At 44.3% G+C, this 17,176-nt stretch overlaps 1 protein-coding gene across 2 annotated transcripts in view; it reads right to left on the bottom strand.

Moving 5' to 3' along the window:
* glra1 (glycine receptor, alpha 1) overlaps positions 1 to 17,176 on the bottom strand; it is a 209,743-nt gene that overhangs the window by 140,026 nt on the left and 52,541 nt on the right. The window contains exon 3 of one of the 2 annotated variants that reach the window (XM_070549989.1): positions 12,690 to 12,695. The exons of the other annotated variant lie outside the window; for it this stretch is intronic. Within the exon in view, the coding sequence (XP_070406090.1) occupies positions 12,690 to 12,695 (6 nt within the window). The remainder of the gene's footprint in view (positions 1 to 12,689; positions 12,696 to 17,176) is intronic. 2 annotated transcript variants of the gene reach the window in all.

Below are 17,176 nucleotides of genomic sequence, written 5' to 3'. Positions count from 1 at the left end.
AGCTACACTTTGATGTGGTAGGCAGTGGCGGAGCTTGATATGTGCAACATGTGCGGCCAAACAGGGTGGCAGTCTGGAGGGGGCGGCATTAATTTCCTTTTTTTTTTTTTTTCCATCAACCGATACATCAACAAAACATAGAAATCACATCTTCTTCATAATAATAATAGTGATGAGTGATGATAATAATAATATATCTGTAATTAAAGCACAACAAAGTCATTGCTTGTGTTTATATTGGGATTTTATTGCGCCCCCTTGTGTCTGCCGTGCCTCTGTAGTGCGCTCTATAGCGCCCTTCATCAGGTGGGGGCGGAGGGATCTCGGAGAGTGATGATGGAGGGATACAGGTACGGTTTCACATATCACCGCTCACAAACATAATGGAGAAGAAGCGGTCGAAGCCATCTGGTGCCCAATTTCGGAAAAAAAGAAAAGAAGAGGAGGAGAAACGAGGAAAAGATGCAGGTATGCATCTCTTTATTATTTAGTTGGTATTTTTCCTGCCTGTCCCCCAACTTATTGATTAACTAACCTCTCTAATCTGTACGTTTTGCATGGTGCTATGATGATCCCTTCAAATGTCTTTTGCTAGCTTCTTACGTTGCATGTATTTAGAACTACTTCCAACCGCTAGCTTTTTCTTTGTCAAATGAGCTTTTATGAAAAGCTAAGAGTGGGAAAACCGAAAGGCTGATAACCAAATGCCATCAAATTAAAATGAGTCTTTGAGAATTTTGCTGAAATACATTGACGGCGGGCGGCAGGTCTCGCGCCGGCGCCATTCGCCTTTCTTTTTGGACTCGGGAAATAAGCTACGTATTATTTACCCCACGAAAAACGGAGCGGCAGCGGGCCGCTGGAGGTGCCCTGCTAGTAAGATCCCGTGTATACTGTAAACTGCCATAAAATAAAAACTATAATAGCTAGAGCGGTCTTTTTTTAGCTGAAAGTTGAGACTGTCTCGCCTTTCAGCACTGTACAAGTCAATGATGTCATTGTGTTGCGTTGTGTGCTGCACAGCACACCGCGGCTATGTTAACTCACAGTGACCTTGAAGCAGCGCGGGAGAGTTGAAGAATTTAACCAGTTAAAATGGATTCATGGATATTTAATCAATAGTTGTGGCTCCTCTGGTCATTTAGTTCTTTGTGTGTCGGAGACATTTGCTGAATAAGGAAATAAAAACTTAAAATGACAAAAATATTAGGGAAAAACACTTGTTTTGTATTTTATCAATTATTAATGATTAATAGATTGTTGGTGTTTTAACTTTTGGTAAAGGAAAACACACAATTTCCAGGCAGCCCCAGTCTGGAGAAGTGATGGTGACATCAGCCATTAAAAAGAAATAATACTCTGAGGTTTTTATGAATAATTTGTACTTTTACTTGAGTATTTCTCTAACACCAGTACTTTTACTTGTAAATGAGTAATATTTTAGCAATGTAACAGTACTTGTACTTGAGTACAGATTTTCAGAATTCTTTCCACCACTGCTGAAAACTGTAAATGCTCATTGTAACATGTTAATTAAAATGCTGAAGCAACAGACGTGACATGAAGATTGTATTGTTTGTTTTATGCAACATCAGGAGCCCTACACAGATATTTTGGGATGACATCAGCTGCCACTGAGGAACAGCCATCTACCTCCACTGCTCATACCAGTAGGCCAGTATTTGAACTCGAGGAGGGACAGTCTGCTGGCACCACATCTACCCAGGAAGATAATTTAGGTGGGTTTTGCACGTGTGTGTGTGTCCAGCAAACATTTAGCTATAGACATTTAAATAGTATTTTCACAGAATATGGGAATTGTTCCATATAGCAATGTGGTGAGTTATGCTTCCATTTTCTGTCAATAGAGAGACCTACCAGTATATGTGAACTTGATGAGGGACAGCCAGCTGCCACGTCTCCCCAACAAGATACGTCAGGTAAGTTTTGCACAAGTGTGTGTGCGTGTGTGTGTGTGTGTGTCCTGCAAACATTAGAGAAATTTGAATGTCACATATTGTATTTTAATAGAATATGTGAAATGGTCCACATAGCAATGTGTTGAGTTACGCTTCTGTTTTCTGTCAATAGAGAAGCCTGAACTATCAACCAATGAGTCCCATTGAAGGTGATGATGAGCCTCTTTCTTCAGACCCAGCCAAGTGGCCATCACCAATTACCGACAGCATACGCACAGAGCTAGTTCGAAGAGGACCTACCAAGGTGCCAACTACTTTCATATTTCCCAGGAATGAAGGCGATGGCAGGTTTTGTCATCATCACTATTTCAGTAGAACTTTGACAAGTGGTGAGAAGGTGGCCAGCAGCTGGATGTTGTATTCAGTTAGCAAATGTTATATATAATACACTCCACGCAATTTGAAACAAAGTTGTAGGTGTAATTTTTTTTCTTGTGTGTGTGTGTGTGTGTGTGTGGGGGGGTCACGGGGGATCTCGCACATGGTGCCATTTAGGCCAGCTCTGCCTCTGGTGGTAGGAGCAGGATACTGCTCACTTTGAGGGCTAACAAGATTTTCATAAAAGTGGCTATAACTCTACTGTACTGTTGAGATTTTCGTACAATACTTAACTACATCTTGATAAAGTACTACCTTTTGCACCCTGATAATATGCTGTATATTGTATTAAACTACCAAAGAAATTAATATGTCAGGTGCCATCCTCGCCAAATGCCTGGACCACCTCACAGGTCCTCTCGATGAGGAGCAGCAGCAGCTCTGCTCAGAGTCTCTCCCAGAAGCCTGAGCTCCTCACCCCATCTCTGAGGTTGAAACTGCTAACTCTGCAAAGAAACCTTATTTTGGATGCTTTAAATTCACAATCATGCTCTTTCTGTTGTTGGCCCAAAGCTAATGACCATAGGTGAAGAGTGGGACAAAGACTGGTAGGTAAGTTGAGAGCATGTCTCTGGCTTGAAATGATTCAGGTATTTGGTGAGAATGCCTCCTGGACTCTTCCAGGGGAGGTGTTTTGGCAATGTGCTGATGACAGGAGGCCCCTGGGCCAACCAACAACATGCTGGAGGAATTATTTCTCCACCTTGGATGATGCTTTGGAAGCTTGCGCTGGTTGCAAGCAAGAGGACAGTTTGGATGTCTTTGCTTGGAAAGTGGATGAAAACAAATGTATAAATGATTAAAGTCCCGTGAGTCATCATCACACACACTTGGGAACTATTTGGTGCTTTAACTCCCAATCCAGCCCCTTAAAGCTGAGTGTCAAGTGGGAAGGCACTGTGTCCCATTTTTAAAGTCTTTGGTAGGACCCGATCGGGATTTGAACCCTGATGTCCCTGTCCCAGGGCGGACGCCACTAGACCATGAAGAAGGTAATAATTATATAACAATTGAATAATTGATCATCCATGAACAGAAACAAGAAAAAAACGCAACACATCATGAAACTCGGCTTCTCTCTCTCTCTCTCTCTCTCTCTCTCTCTCTCTCTCTCTCTCTCTCTCTCTCTCTCTCTCTCTCTCTCTCTCTCTCTCTCTCTCTCTCTCTCTCTCTCTCTCTCTCTCTCTCTCTCTCTCTCTCTCTCTCTCTCTCTCTCTCTCTCTCTCTCTCTCTCTCTCTCTCTCTCTCTCTCTCTCTCTCTCTCTCTCTCTCTCTCTCTCTCTCTCTCCCTCCCTCCATATGTATAGTGTATTCAATCTTTTCTCTTTTTTATTTTGGCATTCAAGTCACGTTCCTCAGTACCTCCTTCACTACTTCTTAGAGAAAGTGTCTGAAAAGGGAGATGAACAGCCTTCAAATCCTACGTTTCTTCATTCTCTATCAGCCAATGGTCCCCAAAACAGCTAGTCGCCCCTTAGTGTCCTTGCAGTAAACAATCACAAGTCAACATGTCTCTAAAGCCATTTAAACCAACACATAGGGCTTTTACCTCCAGCTGGTTATTAGGCATGATGGGATTTACAGCTAACAAAATGACCTTTATGAAAGAGCATTCCCCTTCTTTTAAACTTATTAGCCATGGACCGGTAGACTGCAGAGGGGGAATTCAGAGTAATAAAGCCATCAATTCTCCTTAGAGTTCCCAGATTGGCTTTGCACTTCCTCAAGCTAAAAAAGTCCCATGCTTTTACCATCTTTGGACCATGAAGAAATGCAGATGATGGGATGTATTTATGGAAAACCGTGAGACTGAAGAGACATGGCTAATTTGACAGTCCTCATCATCATTTATTTGTGAACTTCTCACTGAAAAGTAGAGTCGTCCTTTAGTTTTTAAGCTGTTTCTCCTCCCAGCCTCTCTTAAATTCACTCCCGAGTGCTCTCAGACCTTTGGCTGCCTTTCACCCTCCTCACATTCCATCCTTCTCTCTTGGTTGCCATTTTCAGTTCACCCCCTCCTGCTAGACGCTGAAGCATGATCAATATTTGTTCATAAGTTGGGGGTGAGTATCACCCCTCTGACAATATTAAAATTCTTCGCTCCATGCAATATTCTCCTGGAAAACAAATTTCCTGGCTTGGAAAGATACAGCCACTATCCTGAATACTGAAAGAGCCATAAAATCTTCCACTGAGCGAGGATGCCGGCTCCCTCCAATAGCTTTTATGTTTTTGGATTCTTGTAGAAAGTCACAACAAAGGATGAGAACAAAGTGTGGATGTAGCTACCCCAGAATATAACTGAACAATACTACAGCTTACTGGGGGGGCTATAATGGCATCAGCAAATGTAGTCTGTTGTTTTGTTCTTCTTCTAGTTTCCATCCCCAAGCAAGATCTTCCTGGTCTGTTGTCCATTAGCAATGTTCCCTACCATTACTTCTTCCTTCTATCCCTTCATCCATTTTCCCCCTTCAGCATTTTCTCTATCCAACAGTCATTACCTTTTGCCCATTAATCCCATTAAGTAGCCATTAAACAAGTGCTGATAACACCAAATGAACGTCAAGCTCTGACAGCTAATAACTACCTTCCCATGTTTAAGAGAAAAGGAGATGCAGGGAAAACACGGAGGGGTTGTAGTGGGGCCATGTGCAAAGAAGTGCTCCAGCTGTGACAAGAAAGAGGAAAAGAGAGGGAGAAAAAGAGAGGATGCTTCCACACGGTTTGGATTCCACTCATTCAGCAGTAAGCAGCATCGTGGCAGTAGAGGTGGATTTTATACATGTCATCATAGTGGCTCTGGAACAGAGAGAAGGAGCTTTGCCAAACCAGCTAAAGGAGCAGTGGAAAAATAAAGGTATTTTAGCTGAGGGAGGGAAAACTAAAGGAAAGGCGGTCGGCCAGCAGCGCTGCAGATAAATCCTGCTGAAATAGTTCAGCCATTTTCACTGGCTTCAGTTTATTAGAAACAGACATTTTAATGACTCTTCATACCTAAAAACAATATATCCTCTCAGACATACTCAGTATTCTCATTTCAAGACTATTTTTCTCATATTTTATATTTTTTTGTTAATTTTACTGAAACAAATAAAAACAAATGCATATGCTGTTTATATTTAATGTCTCTGCCTTATTTACTAAAATATTTTAAACATTTGTGCTTCTTATTGTTGCATTGCGTAGTAGTAAGGAATGTCTGACTGCTTTGTGGATGGAATGTCTAGATCTGATGAAAATGACCTGACATATGAGGCAGTTCTCTCTGTATGAATTACTAAATGTTTTTTCTGCCAAACCAGACGTGACGCAGGCAGAGGGTGTCCTGTTAGCTTGATCCAGAGAAAAATATGGATTTTAATGCTGGCTCTGACACAGAGGAAATTTTAAATGTTTATAATTATACTTATGGTGGACCACAACCATACAGTTATGAGCCTGCTGCATGCCCCAGAGAGCAGAGACAAGCCTGAGGGAGAACGATGGACAATGGAGAGAGATTTAGCTGTGGTATCAGGAGGTTTCGTGGAGCGAGCAGGTGTCTCGGTGACTGAACAATGCTAGCTAGCTAGCTTAAACTTGTATGCCAAACTCATTATGTTTAACAGATTACTGTCATGTACCAGGCATTTAAACTATTATTTGTCAGGTAATATATTATTGATTTTTGACAATAATAAATTCTAAGGATTCAGCTGTTTCAAACTCATTAATATCCGTTCACTTAACATAGCTTAGTGCTTTAGAGAGAGGGCGAGACACTTGTACAGCATACATTTTAGGACATCCTCAGGTGTCAGGTCTCAGGTGTAAGGTCTCAGGTGCCATTTCTCAGTTTTCAGGTCTCAGTTGTCAGTTATCAGTTCTCATGTCTCAGTTGTCAGTTGTCAGATGCCAGGTCTCGGTTGTCAGGTCTCAGTTGTCAGGTCTCAGTTGTCAGGTGTCAGACTTCAGACCAGTGAAAATGGCTGACAACTGGTGGGGGTTGTCAGACATCACGATTTGGACCAGGGGGGCGCACAGTGTAAAGAGGCAGCGAGCTACGGGCGCACAGAGTTGGGTCGGCTTGGCGTGGCTCCGGTGCTTTCAGACAACGCCCTAGGGCGTCGGAGGAGCACGCCGGGCTTTGCAGCGTCCCGCACCTCGCAAGTCCCCATATCCCCGGTCCCGCCGGCCGTCCACAGCCCAGTCACCACAGCATGTGTGTGTGTGTGTGTGTGTGGGGGGGGGGGGGGGCGCACAGGGGGCAGCGAGCTACGGGGGCACAGAGTTTGGTTGGCTCGGCGTGGCTTCGGCGCTTTCAGACAATGGCGGGGTGTCAGGGAGGCTGGGATGCGGGACACACACCACGGTTGTCCCGACTCCCCTGCCGTTTTCCGAAAGCGCCACGACTCAGACGATGTCTGACAAATGAGACCTGATGCCTGAGAACTGAGACCTGAGAACTGACAACTGAGCACTGACAACTGAGAACTGACAACTGAGACTTGAGAACTGACACCTATTGAAAATGATAGGCTCAATGTAGCCTTTAGTAATATCTTAAACTCAATTGGTTTTACCCATCGACATAAATAAGTTTTACCCAAATAATACATAGCTCCACCCACTCCTGCCATCATACATTAGACCTTGAGCTGACTTATGGCATAGAGTGTGAGAAGATAATATTTCCACATAATCCAGTCCTCTCGGACCACTTTTTGATAACCTTTGAATTTCTTTCAAGACATGAAAGTAAATTTCACTATAGTCGGTCTCTATCTGACAACGCTGTTGCATCTTTTAAATCAACTGTTCCATTTTTACTATCTTCAGCATCTTTGAGGAACGTATCAGAGGGCAATATTTTTATTTCTAGCCCTTCACAAATTGATATTTTAGTTCATCATGTTAATTCCTCTTTACGTGTGGCATTAGATGATGTTGCACCTTTTAAAAAGAAGGTAATTAGGGACAGGAAGTTGGCTCCCTGGTTTAGTTCTCATTTGCGAACTTTAAAGCAAAACTCTAGAAAATTGGAGAGAACATGGTGCTCTACACAGCAGGAGGAGTCCTACTTATCCTGGAAAAAATATTTTGTGCTTTATAAAAATAAGATTCAACAAGCTAGAACAGCTTATTTTTCATCGCTAATTGAAGAGAATAAGAATAATCCCAAATTTCTTTTCAGTACAGTTGCCAAACTTAGAATCATAGCTCTGAACCATCTGTTCCCTTAGCCCTCAGCAGCAACAACTTTATGGTATTTTTCACAAGTAAAATTAATTATATTAGAAACAAATTCATTAGCATCCTCCCTAATGCGATTTCTTCTTCCTCAGTAAGTGAGGCAGCACCAGAGGTGACTGTAGAACCTCATCTGTGTTTGAACTGTTTTGATCCAGCTGAGCTTTCAGAGTTATAAAAAATATTAGCTTCATCTAAACCTTCAACTTGCATTTTAGATCCAATCCCAACCAAATTATTTAAAGATGCATTTCCTTTGGTTACTGCCCCCATTTGAGGCATACTCAATCTATCCTTAGTTAATGGATACCTACTGCAGGATTTTAAGGTTGCTGTAATCAAACCTTTACTTAAGAAGCCTTCTCTGGATCCAGATGACCCAATGAATTATAGACCGGTATCTAACCTTCCATTTTTATCTTAATTCCTTGAGAAAATAGTGGCCATCCAAGTATGTCAGCATTTAAACACTAATCAAAGTCAAAAGTCAAAGTCAGTTTAATTGTCACATCTGCCACATGTACAGGACATACAGAGAAATGAAATTACGTTACTCTCAAACTCTCGCTAGATAGAAAATAAACATTTAGTATAAAAACAGTAACCAAGTTCAGAGAGACTGTGGGGGAAAAGAGAGGAGAGGTGGGAGAGTCGGGAGGGAGTTTAGCTTCCTAACCCCCAAATTCCACTACCTCCGCTCCGCTCCGACACGAACGCCGGAGCAAAATCGGTCCCGTTCTAGTCAATCAGAGCAATTCCACTACTGCGGTCGTGCTCCGGCAGTGCGGCGCCGTGCGTCGCCCTCTGTTCCGGCGTCCGGCAAAAATAGAATCGATCCTATTTTCGCCGGACGCCGGAGCACCTCCGCAGTCAATGGACAGAAATCACAAACGCCCAACAGGAAAAGGAGCAAGCAGAACTTCCGTTTTTCACAATACATCGATAAACAAAATGCGTTTTTGTTTCATGTGCACAGGTTTAACAACTTTTAACAACTATCAGTGGCGGCAGAAGTTTAAATGCACAAAAGTAAGCCATAAATACAGTTTCCACTATCAAAGTAGTCACACTTTGTTGATCCAAACACTGCTGATCTGTCAACACAAATGATGGACAGATTACACAGTTCATGCCGATGCTTCTCCCACACAACGGGTGTTTGGATCTAACTTCCGCGTTTATTGCTCGGACTGTATCGCAAGATCTCGAAAATCCCGCGCATGCTTGTTTGCCCACCTCAGGTCTCCGCACCGGAGCGGAGCCGTTGTAGAGCGGGTACCAGTAAAAATTGAGTTCGGAAGCGAGCGGCTGCGGAAGGCGGGGGCGGACCGGAGCGGAGCGGAGCGGAGGTAGTGGAATTTGGGGGTAACTGCCTGATGGATAAAGCTGTCCTTCAGTCTGTTGGTCCTGGCCTTGAGACTCCGCAGTCTCCTCCCTGACGGCAGCAGCTCGAAGAGGCTTTGCATTGGGTGAGTGGGATCAGTGCCGCCGCGCTTTCCCCTCTTCTACTTCCTCTCACGTCGCTTGAGGCACCTCCTTTGTGGGTGAGGAGCAGGAGTGGCAGTTGATGATTGAATAGTCCTCCGGAGCAGACCCAGATTTCTCAGCCCTACGGCGTCCCTAGAGTTTAACTTAAAAACATTGTTCCTGCCGATGTCGAGCAAAGATGTTCGGTCGTATACACACTTGCAGACAGATAGGCGTGACATGGACATACCGAGAAAAAAAAAAGAGGAAAAGGAAAAAAAAAAGTTTGGGAGAGAGAGAGAGAGAGAGAAGCCGCTGCGTGTGCACGCGCCGCCCGTAAAGCAACAAACGTTGCTAATGATCTGTTTGAGGAATTTCAGTCTGGCTTGAGAGTATCACAGCACTGAAACTACATTAGTGAAAGTTATAAATGATATTCTCATGGCCTCAGATAAGAATCTTGTGTCTGTTCTAGTCTTGCAAGATCTCAGTGCTGCTTTTGACACAGTTGATCACAATGTTCTTTTTGAAAGGCTTGAACATTTTGTAGGGATCAAAGGAAAAGCGCTAAGCTGGTTTAAATCCTACCTGTCTGATAGATATTTTGTAAACGTACATGAAAAATCTTGATACTCCAGGGTTACTTGTGGAGTACCACAGGGTTCAGTGCTTGACATAAAGAATTGAATGACTCAAAACTTTTTGCTTTTAAATCAAGACAAGACAAGTTCTCATCTTTGGACCTGAAATTCAGAAAAGGAAATTGCTTTGTCAATCACCTGACCTGAATGGCATTAAATTAGTCTCCGAGAACAAAGTAAGGAACATTGGTGCTATCTTTGACCAGGACATGTCATTCAAATCCCACGTTAAACAGGTTTTTAGGATTTCCTTTTTTACCATCGGAATATTTCTAAGATTAGATGCATCCTTTCCAGGAGTGATGCTGAAAAACTAGTTCATTCATTTACTACATCAAGACTGGATTCCTGTAAATCATTACTCTCAGGAAGTCCACAGAATGTAGTTAAAAGTCATAAGCTTGTCCAAAATGCTGCAGCTAGAGTTCTGATGAGAATTAAAAAGAGAGATCATATCTCTCCTGTCTTAGCTTCCCTACATTGGCTACCTGTTAAATTCAGAATAGAAATTAAGATCCTCCTTCTCACATATAAAGCTCTTAACAATCAATCTCCATCATACATCAGTGACCTGATTGTTCCATACATTCGTAACTGAGCACTTCACTCTCAGACTGCAGGTTTACTGGTGGTTCCCAGAATATCTAAAAATAGGATGAGAGGCAGATCTTTTAGTTATCAGGCTCCTCTCTTGTAGAACCAACTCCAAGCTTTGGTCTGTGAGGCAAACACCTTTTCTACTTCTAAGACTAGGCTTAAAACATTTTTATTTGACATGGCCTATGGTTAAAATCTGATGTTAGCCTAGATCTGGACAAGTGGGGGAGTAGACGGAGGTGGAGTGTACAGTCGGTAAAGAAAACTTTCCCTTGCCCTGCCTCCAACATGCCTCCACCTAAAAGGCTAGGTTATCCAGAGTTATCTCTGTAGTTATGCTGCTATAGGGTTAGACTGCTGGAGGACCCACTGAACACTTTCCACACTCTACTACTTTCTTCTACAATCTGCTCTTTAACTGTATTATTTCCTGCAATTTCAGCTGTTAACTTTATTTTTCTCTAAGTGTTTTTCTCCCCAGAAGACGCTACAATGATGTTCTACTGAGCTGTGGTAGCCTCATGGAGGGGCCATCGTCTTGAACACTGTTGCTAACCATTTAATAATTCTCCCTCTCCTGATAATAACACTTTACTTACCTTGACATTGAATGTGCTACTCGTAGTTTACCAGTTTAATTATAGATTCACTAGGATAAATACAATAAAGTTTATCTCTCACCAAATAAAATATTTACTAAGAAATCACAATGTAACCATAGAAACACTACTTGGTGTGTGTGTGTGTGTGTGTGTGTGTGTGTGTGTGTGTGTGTGTGTGTGTGTGTGTGTGTGTGTGTGTGAGTGTGTGTGTGTGTCTGCTCTGTCTTTTTGATCCCCAGTGAGTCGTGGCGGATGGCTGCTTATACTGAGCCAGGATCCTCTGGGGGTTTCTTCCTGTTAAAAGGGAGTTTCCTTTCCACTGTCGCTGCATGCTTGCTTAGCATGAAGATTGCTATTAAGTCACTGACACTAGTCAGTGACTCGATGCAATTTGCTGGGTTCCTTATATAGGAAACGTTTTTCTGATTGGCTTAATCAATTGACCTGTATTGGAATGCTTATTATGTGAAGTGCCTTGAGATGACGCTTGTCGTGATTTGGCGCTATATAAATAAATTTGAATTGAATTGAACTGGCAACTGAGACTCGAGGACTGACACCTGAGACCTGACAACTGAGACCTGAGGATGTTTCCTGAAGCAGTTTTTCCTGAAACCTGACACTTTTTTCCCATGGTCTGAAGTCTGACACCTAAGACCTGATTCCTGACACCTGGGGATGTCCTTAAATGCACCCCGTACGCTTGTCATTGCCTGGGCAGGCAGCTCGGATCTGGGTCCGACCCAGAAACCAGCTTCCCTGGCCCATCCATCTATCCATCCATTTTCATCAATGCCATTGGGGCGACGTTGGCACATGAGTTAAGTGCTCGCCCCGTAATTGGAAGGTTGCAGGTTCGAGCCCCGCTCAGTCAGTCGCTGTCGTTGTGAGAAGGGCATCAAAAAAGCCAAACACCATTACAAAAAGAAGATAGAAGAACACTTCTCCAACTCCAACCCCTGACGCATGTGGCAAGGACTCCAGACCATCACAGACTACAGGATCACCAAACCCTCCCCCGCATCCTCTGATGTTTCCTTCCTCAACGAGCTCAACAACTTTTATGCTCGTTTTGAGCGATGGAACCTCACAACCACAACCATAACAGACATGACGCCAGACCACCAACCTCTGACTCTCTCCCCCACCGATGTACGAGCGGTGCTGAGCAGGATCAATGTCCACAAGGCTGCAGGCCCTGATGGCATCCCTGGGCGTGTTCTCAGAATGTGCCCTGGGGAGCTCGCAGGAGTGCTCACAGACATATTCAATCTGTCCTTGGCCCATGCTGTGGTACCGGCCTGCTTCAAATCCACCTCCATTGTCCCGATACCCAAAAACTCCAACCCATCTAGCCTCAATGACTACCGCCCGGTAGCACTCACCCCCATCATCACTAAGTGCTTAGAGCAGCTGGTCTCAGCACACTTCAAATCCAGTCTCCCCCCCACCCTGGACCCCCACCAATTTGCATACCGCCAGAACAGGATCACAGAGGATGCAGTCTCCATTGCACTGCACTCTGTCCTCTCACACCTGGACAACACCAACACCTATGCCAGAATGCTGTTTATAGACTTCAGTTCAGCATTCAATACAATCCACCCCTCACAACTCATCAGGAAAATTACAGACCTGGGGATCAGTTCCCTCACCTGCAAATGGTTACTGGACTTCCTGACCAACCGCCCTCAACATGTCCGAATGGATAACCTCTGCTCATCAACAATCACAATGAACACTGGTGTACCACAAGGCGGTGTGATGAGCCCTTTCCTCTACTCCCTTTTCACCCACGACTGCAGACCTGCTGATGGTTCCAACACCATCATTAAGTTTGCAGATGACACCACGGTGATTGGCCTCATCAGTGATGACGATGAGACCGCCTACAGGGAGGAGGTGGACCGTCTGACTGAGTGGTGCGACACAAACAACCTGCTGCTTAACACTGAGAAGACTAAGGAGCTCATCGTGGACTACAGGAGGAATGCTGACCCACATCCACCCATCCACATTAAGGGGACGGCAGTGGAGCGTGTGAGCAGCTTCAAGTTCCTGGGAGTCCACATCTCTGAGGATCTCACCTGGACTACCAACTGCTCCAAGCTGGTCAAGAAGGCTCACCAGCGCCTCTTCTTCTTGAGGACTCTGAGGAAGAACAACCTGTCCTCAGACATCCTGGTGAACTTCTATTGCTGCACCATCGAGAGCATCCTGACCAACTGTATAACAGTCTGGTATCGGAACTGCTCCGCCTCGGACCGGAAGGCATTGCAGAGGGTCGGGAAAACTGCCCATTGCATCACCGGAGCACCACTTCCTGCCATAAAGGACATCTACAGGAAGCGGTGTCTGAAAAGGGCAGGGAAAATCATCAGAGACCACACTCACCCATCACATACACTGATCACCCTGCTGCCCTCTGGGAGGCGCTACAGGAGCCTCTGGACTAAGACCACCAGGTACCGGAACAGTTTCTTCCCAACAACTGTCAGACTCCTGAACTCTGCCTCCTGACATATGACCCACGTTAAACTCATGGACTGCTTGTATTAAGTACATCCTGTACATACTTATAGTCATAGAATACTCATAAAATAATTCATACAGTGTACATTATAACATACGTAATAGATCCATTTCTGTAATATACTTACACATCTTTATTATTACTAATATATATTGTAATACATCTATATCACGGCTAAAGCACTTCTGGATGGATGCAAACTGCATTTCGTTGCCCTGTACCTGTACATGTGCAATGACAATAAAGTTGAATTCTATTCTATTCTGTTCTATTCTATTCTATTATTTTCGTTGAGTGTGCATGTACAGCATGCACGCCTCGTGCACGAGCCTCCTATTTAAGCTGCCGTTCTGCTTTTGGCCAGAGGGGGCAATCGCGAGCATAAAAATTCAAAACTCCGTAAAGTCCCTTTAAGGAACTCCGGGCAGATCTCATCCACCCCTGGAGCCTTGCCACAGAGGAGCTTTTTAACCACCTCAGTGACCTCAGCACCAGAGATTTGAGAGGCCAACCCAAAGTCCCCAGACTCTGCTTCCTCACTGGAAGACGTGTTGGTGGGATTGAGGTCTTTGAAGTATTCTGCCCAGCGATCCACAACATCCTGAGTAGAGTTCAGCAGCACACCGTCCCCACTATAGACAGTGTTGGTAGCGGCTGCAAGTCAGAAGAAACAACAACAAAGTCGATCATCGAGCTCCGGCCTAAGGTAACCTGGTGCTAAGAGAACATATGGACACTTTTATGTCTGAACATGGTGTTCATTATGATAAATCCATGACTGGCACAGAAGTCCAATAACAAAACGCCACTCAAATTCAGATCAGGACGGCCGTTCCTCCCAACCACGCTTCTCCAGGTCTCACTGTCATTGCCCACGTGAGCGTTAAAGTCCCCCCAGCAGAACGAGGGAGTCACCGGAAGGAGCGCTTTCCAGCACCCACTTCAAGGTCTCCAAAAAGGGTGGGTAGTCTGAACTGTGTTCTGTGCTTATGCACCAAACTAGAGTCAGAACCTGTCCCCCCACACGTAGGCGGAGGGAGGCTACCCTCTCATTCACTGGGGTAAACCCCTACGTACAGGCACCAAGATGGGCTTCCCTGGCCTGCTGGTAATTTTTAAAAGCACTGCATACTCTTCTGGAGGTCGGGGAAGCTGGTTCTGAGCCAGGTTTCAACCCAAAATCCAGCTTTTCTGGCCTGCTTGGGTTTTTTAAAGATGGTGGCTAGAGGCAAAATTCCTTTGAATGACACACGTAAAGAAGTATTCAAACCTCAGATGAAAAAGGTTGTAGGATTTTCACAGCTGGAATTTTAAGAAAATCTGATGTTTTTGATCGGCATGGGAAAAACAGAAACTAACTTCTGGTCTATGCCCTGGGCAGCTGGTGATGTTTCCCAAGGAGGTCTGCTGAAACAGCTATAGAACACAATTCCCGACTCCGGTGTTTCTGCGTTAGTGTTATAGCAGAGAACAATGTGTCATCAGTCAGATGTAGCTTCTGAAGCCTCTGCTAGTTGGTCAAATTTGTTTTTCCTCTGGTATACTGCGACAAGAATGGATTAACCTGAGTAGTTCAACCGAACGCTGACCCCGCTAGTTGTATACCACAACCAGAGGTGCAGATATGTTTTAGACAGTTTGACTCAGAAGACCCGGGACCCGATTTGGACACCGAGGAGGATTCTGTTCATCTTCAGAACCAAAATTGATACAGTTTGCTTACTTTTCTTAAATATTTTATTTCTGTGCTCCACCGGGAGCTCTAAGCTGACGAGTTCTCAGCTGGTCTTAGCTCCATCATATGTCCCAATATAATTCATAATCCTCGTTATGTAAATGACAGGGAATGAACACGAGCACCTGCGTTCACACAGGTGGGATTTATCATCAGACGATTGCGGAGGAACGTGCGTACGAGAGTCCACCGCATGTTTCATAAATCAGTCTTTTGACTGTTTGTACACACATTCTAAATTTTGTCGTAAGAGGGAATATCAGACAGTTTCTAGAAAGGTTTGATAAATGAGGGTCCCGGTTTTGAGGGTCACCCCAATGTAACGTCCACAAATGGTCAGTTTTTCATGTACAGTTTGACCTCTTCAGTATCTGGTCATATGGAGACAGGAGTCTACATTTGTTGCATTTAATCTGGTGTATCCTGCCATTCCATCAACTGGAGTCCGGGCCTCTCTGCAGCTCTGAACACATGATAATGTATTGTCAACATCATGTTCCCTTCTAAAGGTTCTTCTCTGCCAAGCCTGTCTGCTTATCTAGGCTGTCCTGCACAGAATAAAGGACTGAACAGTTATAATAGTAAATAATCATATGGTCGAATGAACAATAATTATTAATGAATAATAATAACGTTTTGATGAATCTGTGCTTAAATTATTAGGGTTGATTAATATGTGCTTGAATTACTGAAGTTGAAATGAATGTAACCCCAAAATTCCTCTATCTCCACTCCGCTGTGCTCCGCTCCGGCACGAACTCCGCAGCAACATCGGTCCCACTGTAGTCAATCAGAGCTGTTCCACCATTGTGGCCGTGCGGCGCAGTGCGCCGCCTGCCGTTCCGCCATCCGGCAAAAATAGAATCAATCCTATTTTTGCCGGACGCCGGAGCACCTCCGCAGTCAATGGACAGAAATCACAACCACCCAACAGGAAAAGGAGCAAGCACAACTTCCGTTATTTCACAATAAATCGATAAACAAAAAGCGTTTTTTGTTTCATATGCACAGGTTTAACAACTTTTAACAACTATCAATGGCGGCTGAAGTTTAAATGCACAAAAATAAGCCATCAATGTCAAGAACTGAACTCTGAAGACCCGTGAAGATGCCAAACACAGTAAAAAATGGATTAAAAAAAGTCTTTATTTCAAGCAGAGTTACCAGATGGGCGAGGCTGGAGACAGAGTCGGAGACAGGCTAAGGTCAAAATGGCAGGCAGGATACAAGGCAGGAGTCAGGCAAAAAACAAGGTCCAGAGGCAAAGATCAGGCAGGGTGGATGGCTGGAGAACTACTGGCAAGGCTGTAATAATCTGGCATCTGTTGACTGGATTGCTGGTTCTTTTATAGCAGGGGAAGCAGGTGTATGGGATGAGGCTGATTACAGGAGCAGGTGGAATGAATGGAGCTGATTGAAGCTGACAGAGGTTGCTGGGGAAAACAGGGCTTGGCTGGAGCTTGGTGAGAGGACAAGGTGAGCTGAATGAGGAGGAAATGATAAGGCAGATGAGGGTAAAGGATGGGAGTCATGACAATAAATACAGTTTCCACTATCAAAGTAGACACACATTGTTGATCCAAACACTGCTGATCTCTCAACACAAATGATGGGCAGATTAAACAGTTCATTTCGATGCTTCTCCCACACAACGGGTGTTTGGATCTAACTTCCGCATTTATTGCTCGGACTGTATCGCAAGATCTGGAAAATCCCTCGCATGCCTGTTTGCGCACCTCAGGTCTCCGCACCAGAGCGGAGCCGTTGTAGAGCGGGTACCAGTAAAAATTGAGTTCGGAAGCGAGCGGCTGCGGAAGGCGGGGGCAGAGCGGAGCGGAGGTAGTGGAATTTTGGGGTTATTATGATTCTATTTTGGGTTCTTTTTAAGACACGGGAAATGTTTCTCTTTACCTTGCTGACAGTTTTGTTTGCCGACTGCAAAACATCCTCAGAGCTGACGCTGGAATTAGAAACTAGACACAGTAAGAACATACCAAAGATGTTATTATGAT

The sequence above is a fragment of the Nothobranchius furzeri genome, chromosome 1, assembly GCF_043380555.1.
Source record: "Nothobranchius furzeri strain GRZ-AD chromosome 1, NfurGRZ-RIMD1, whole genome shotgun sequence".
NCBI lineage: Eukaryota > Metazoa > Chordata > Actinopteri > Cyprinodontiformes > Nothobranchiidae > Nothobranchius > Nothobranchius furzeri.
The sequence above is the reverse complement of the archived record's forward strand: the minus strand, read 5'-3'. Positions and strand labels throughout refer to the sequence as shown.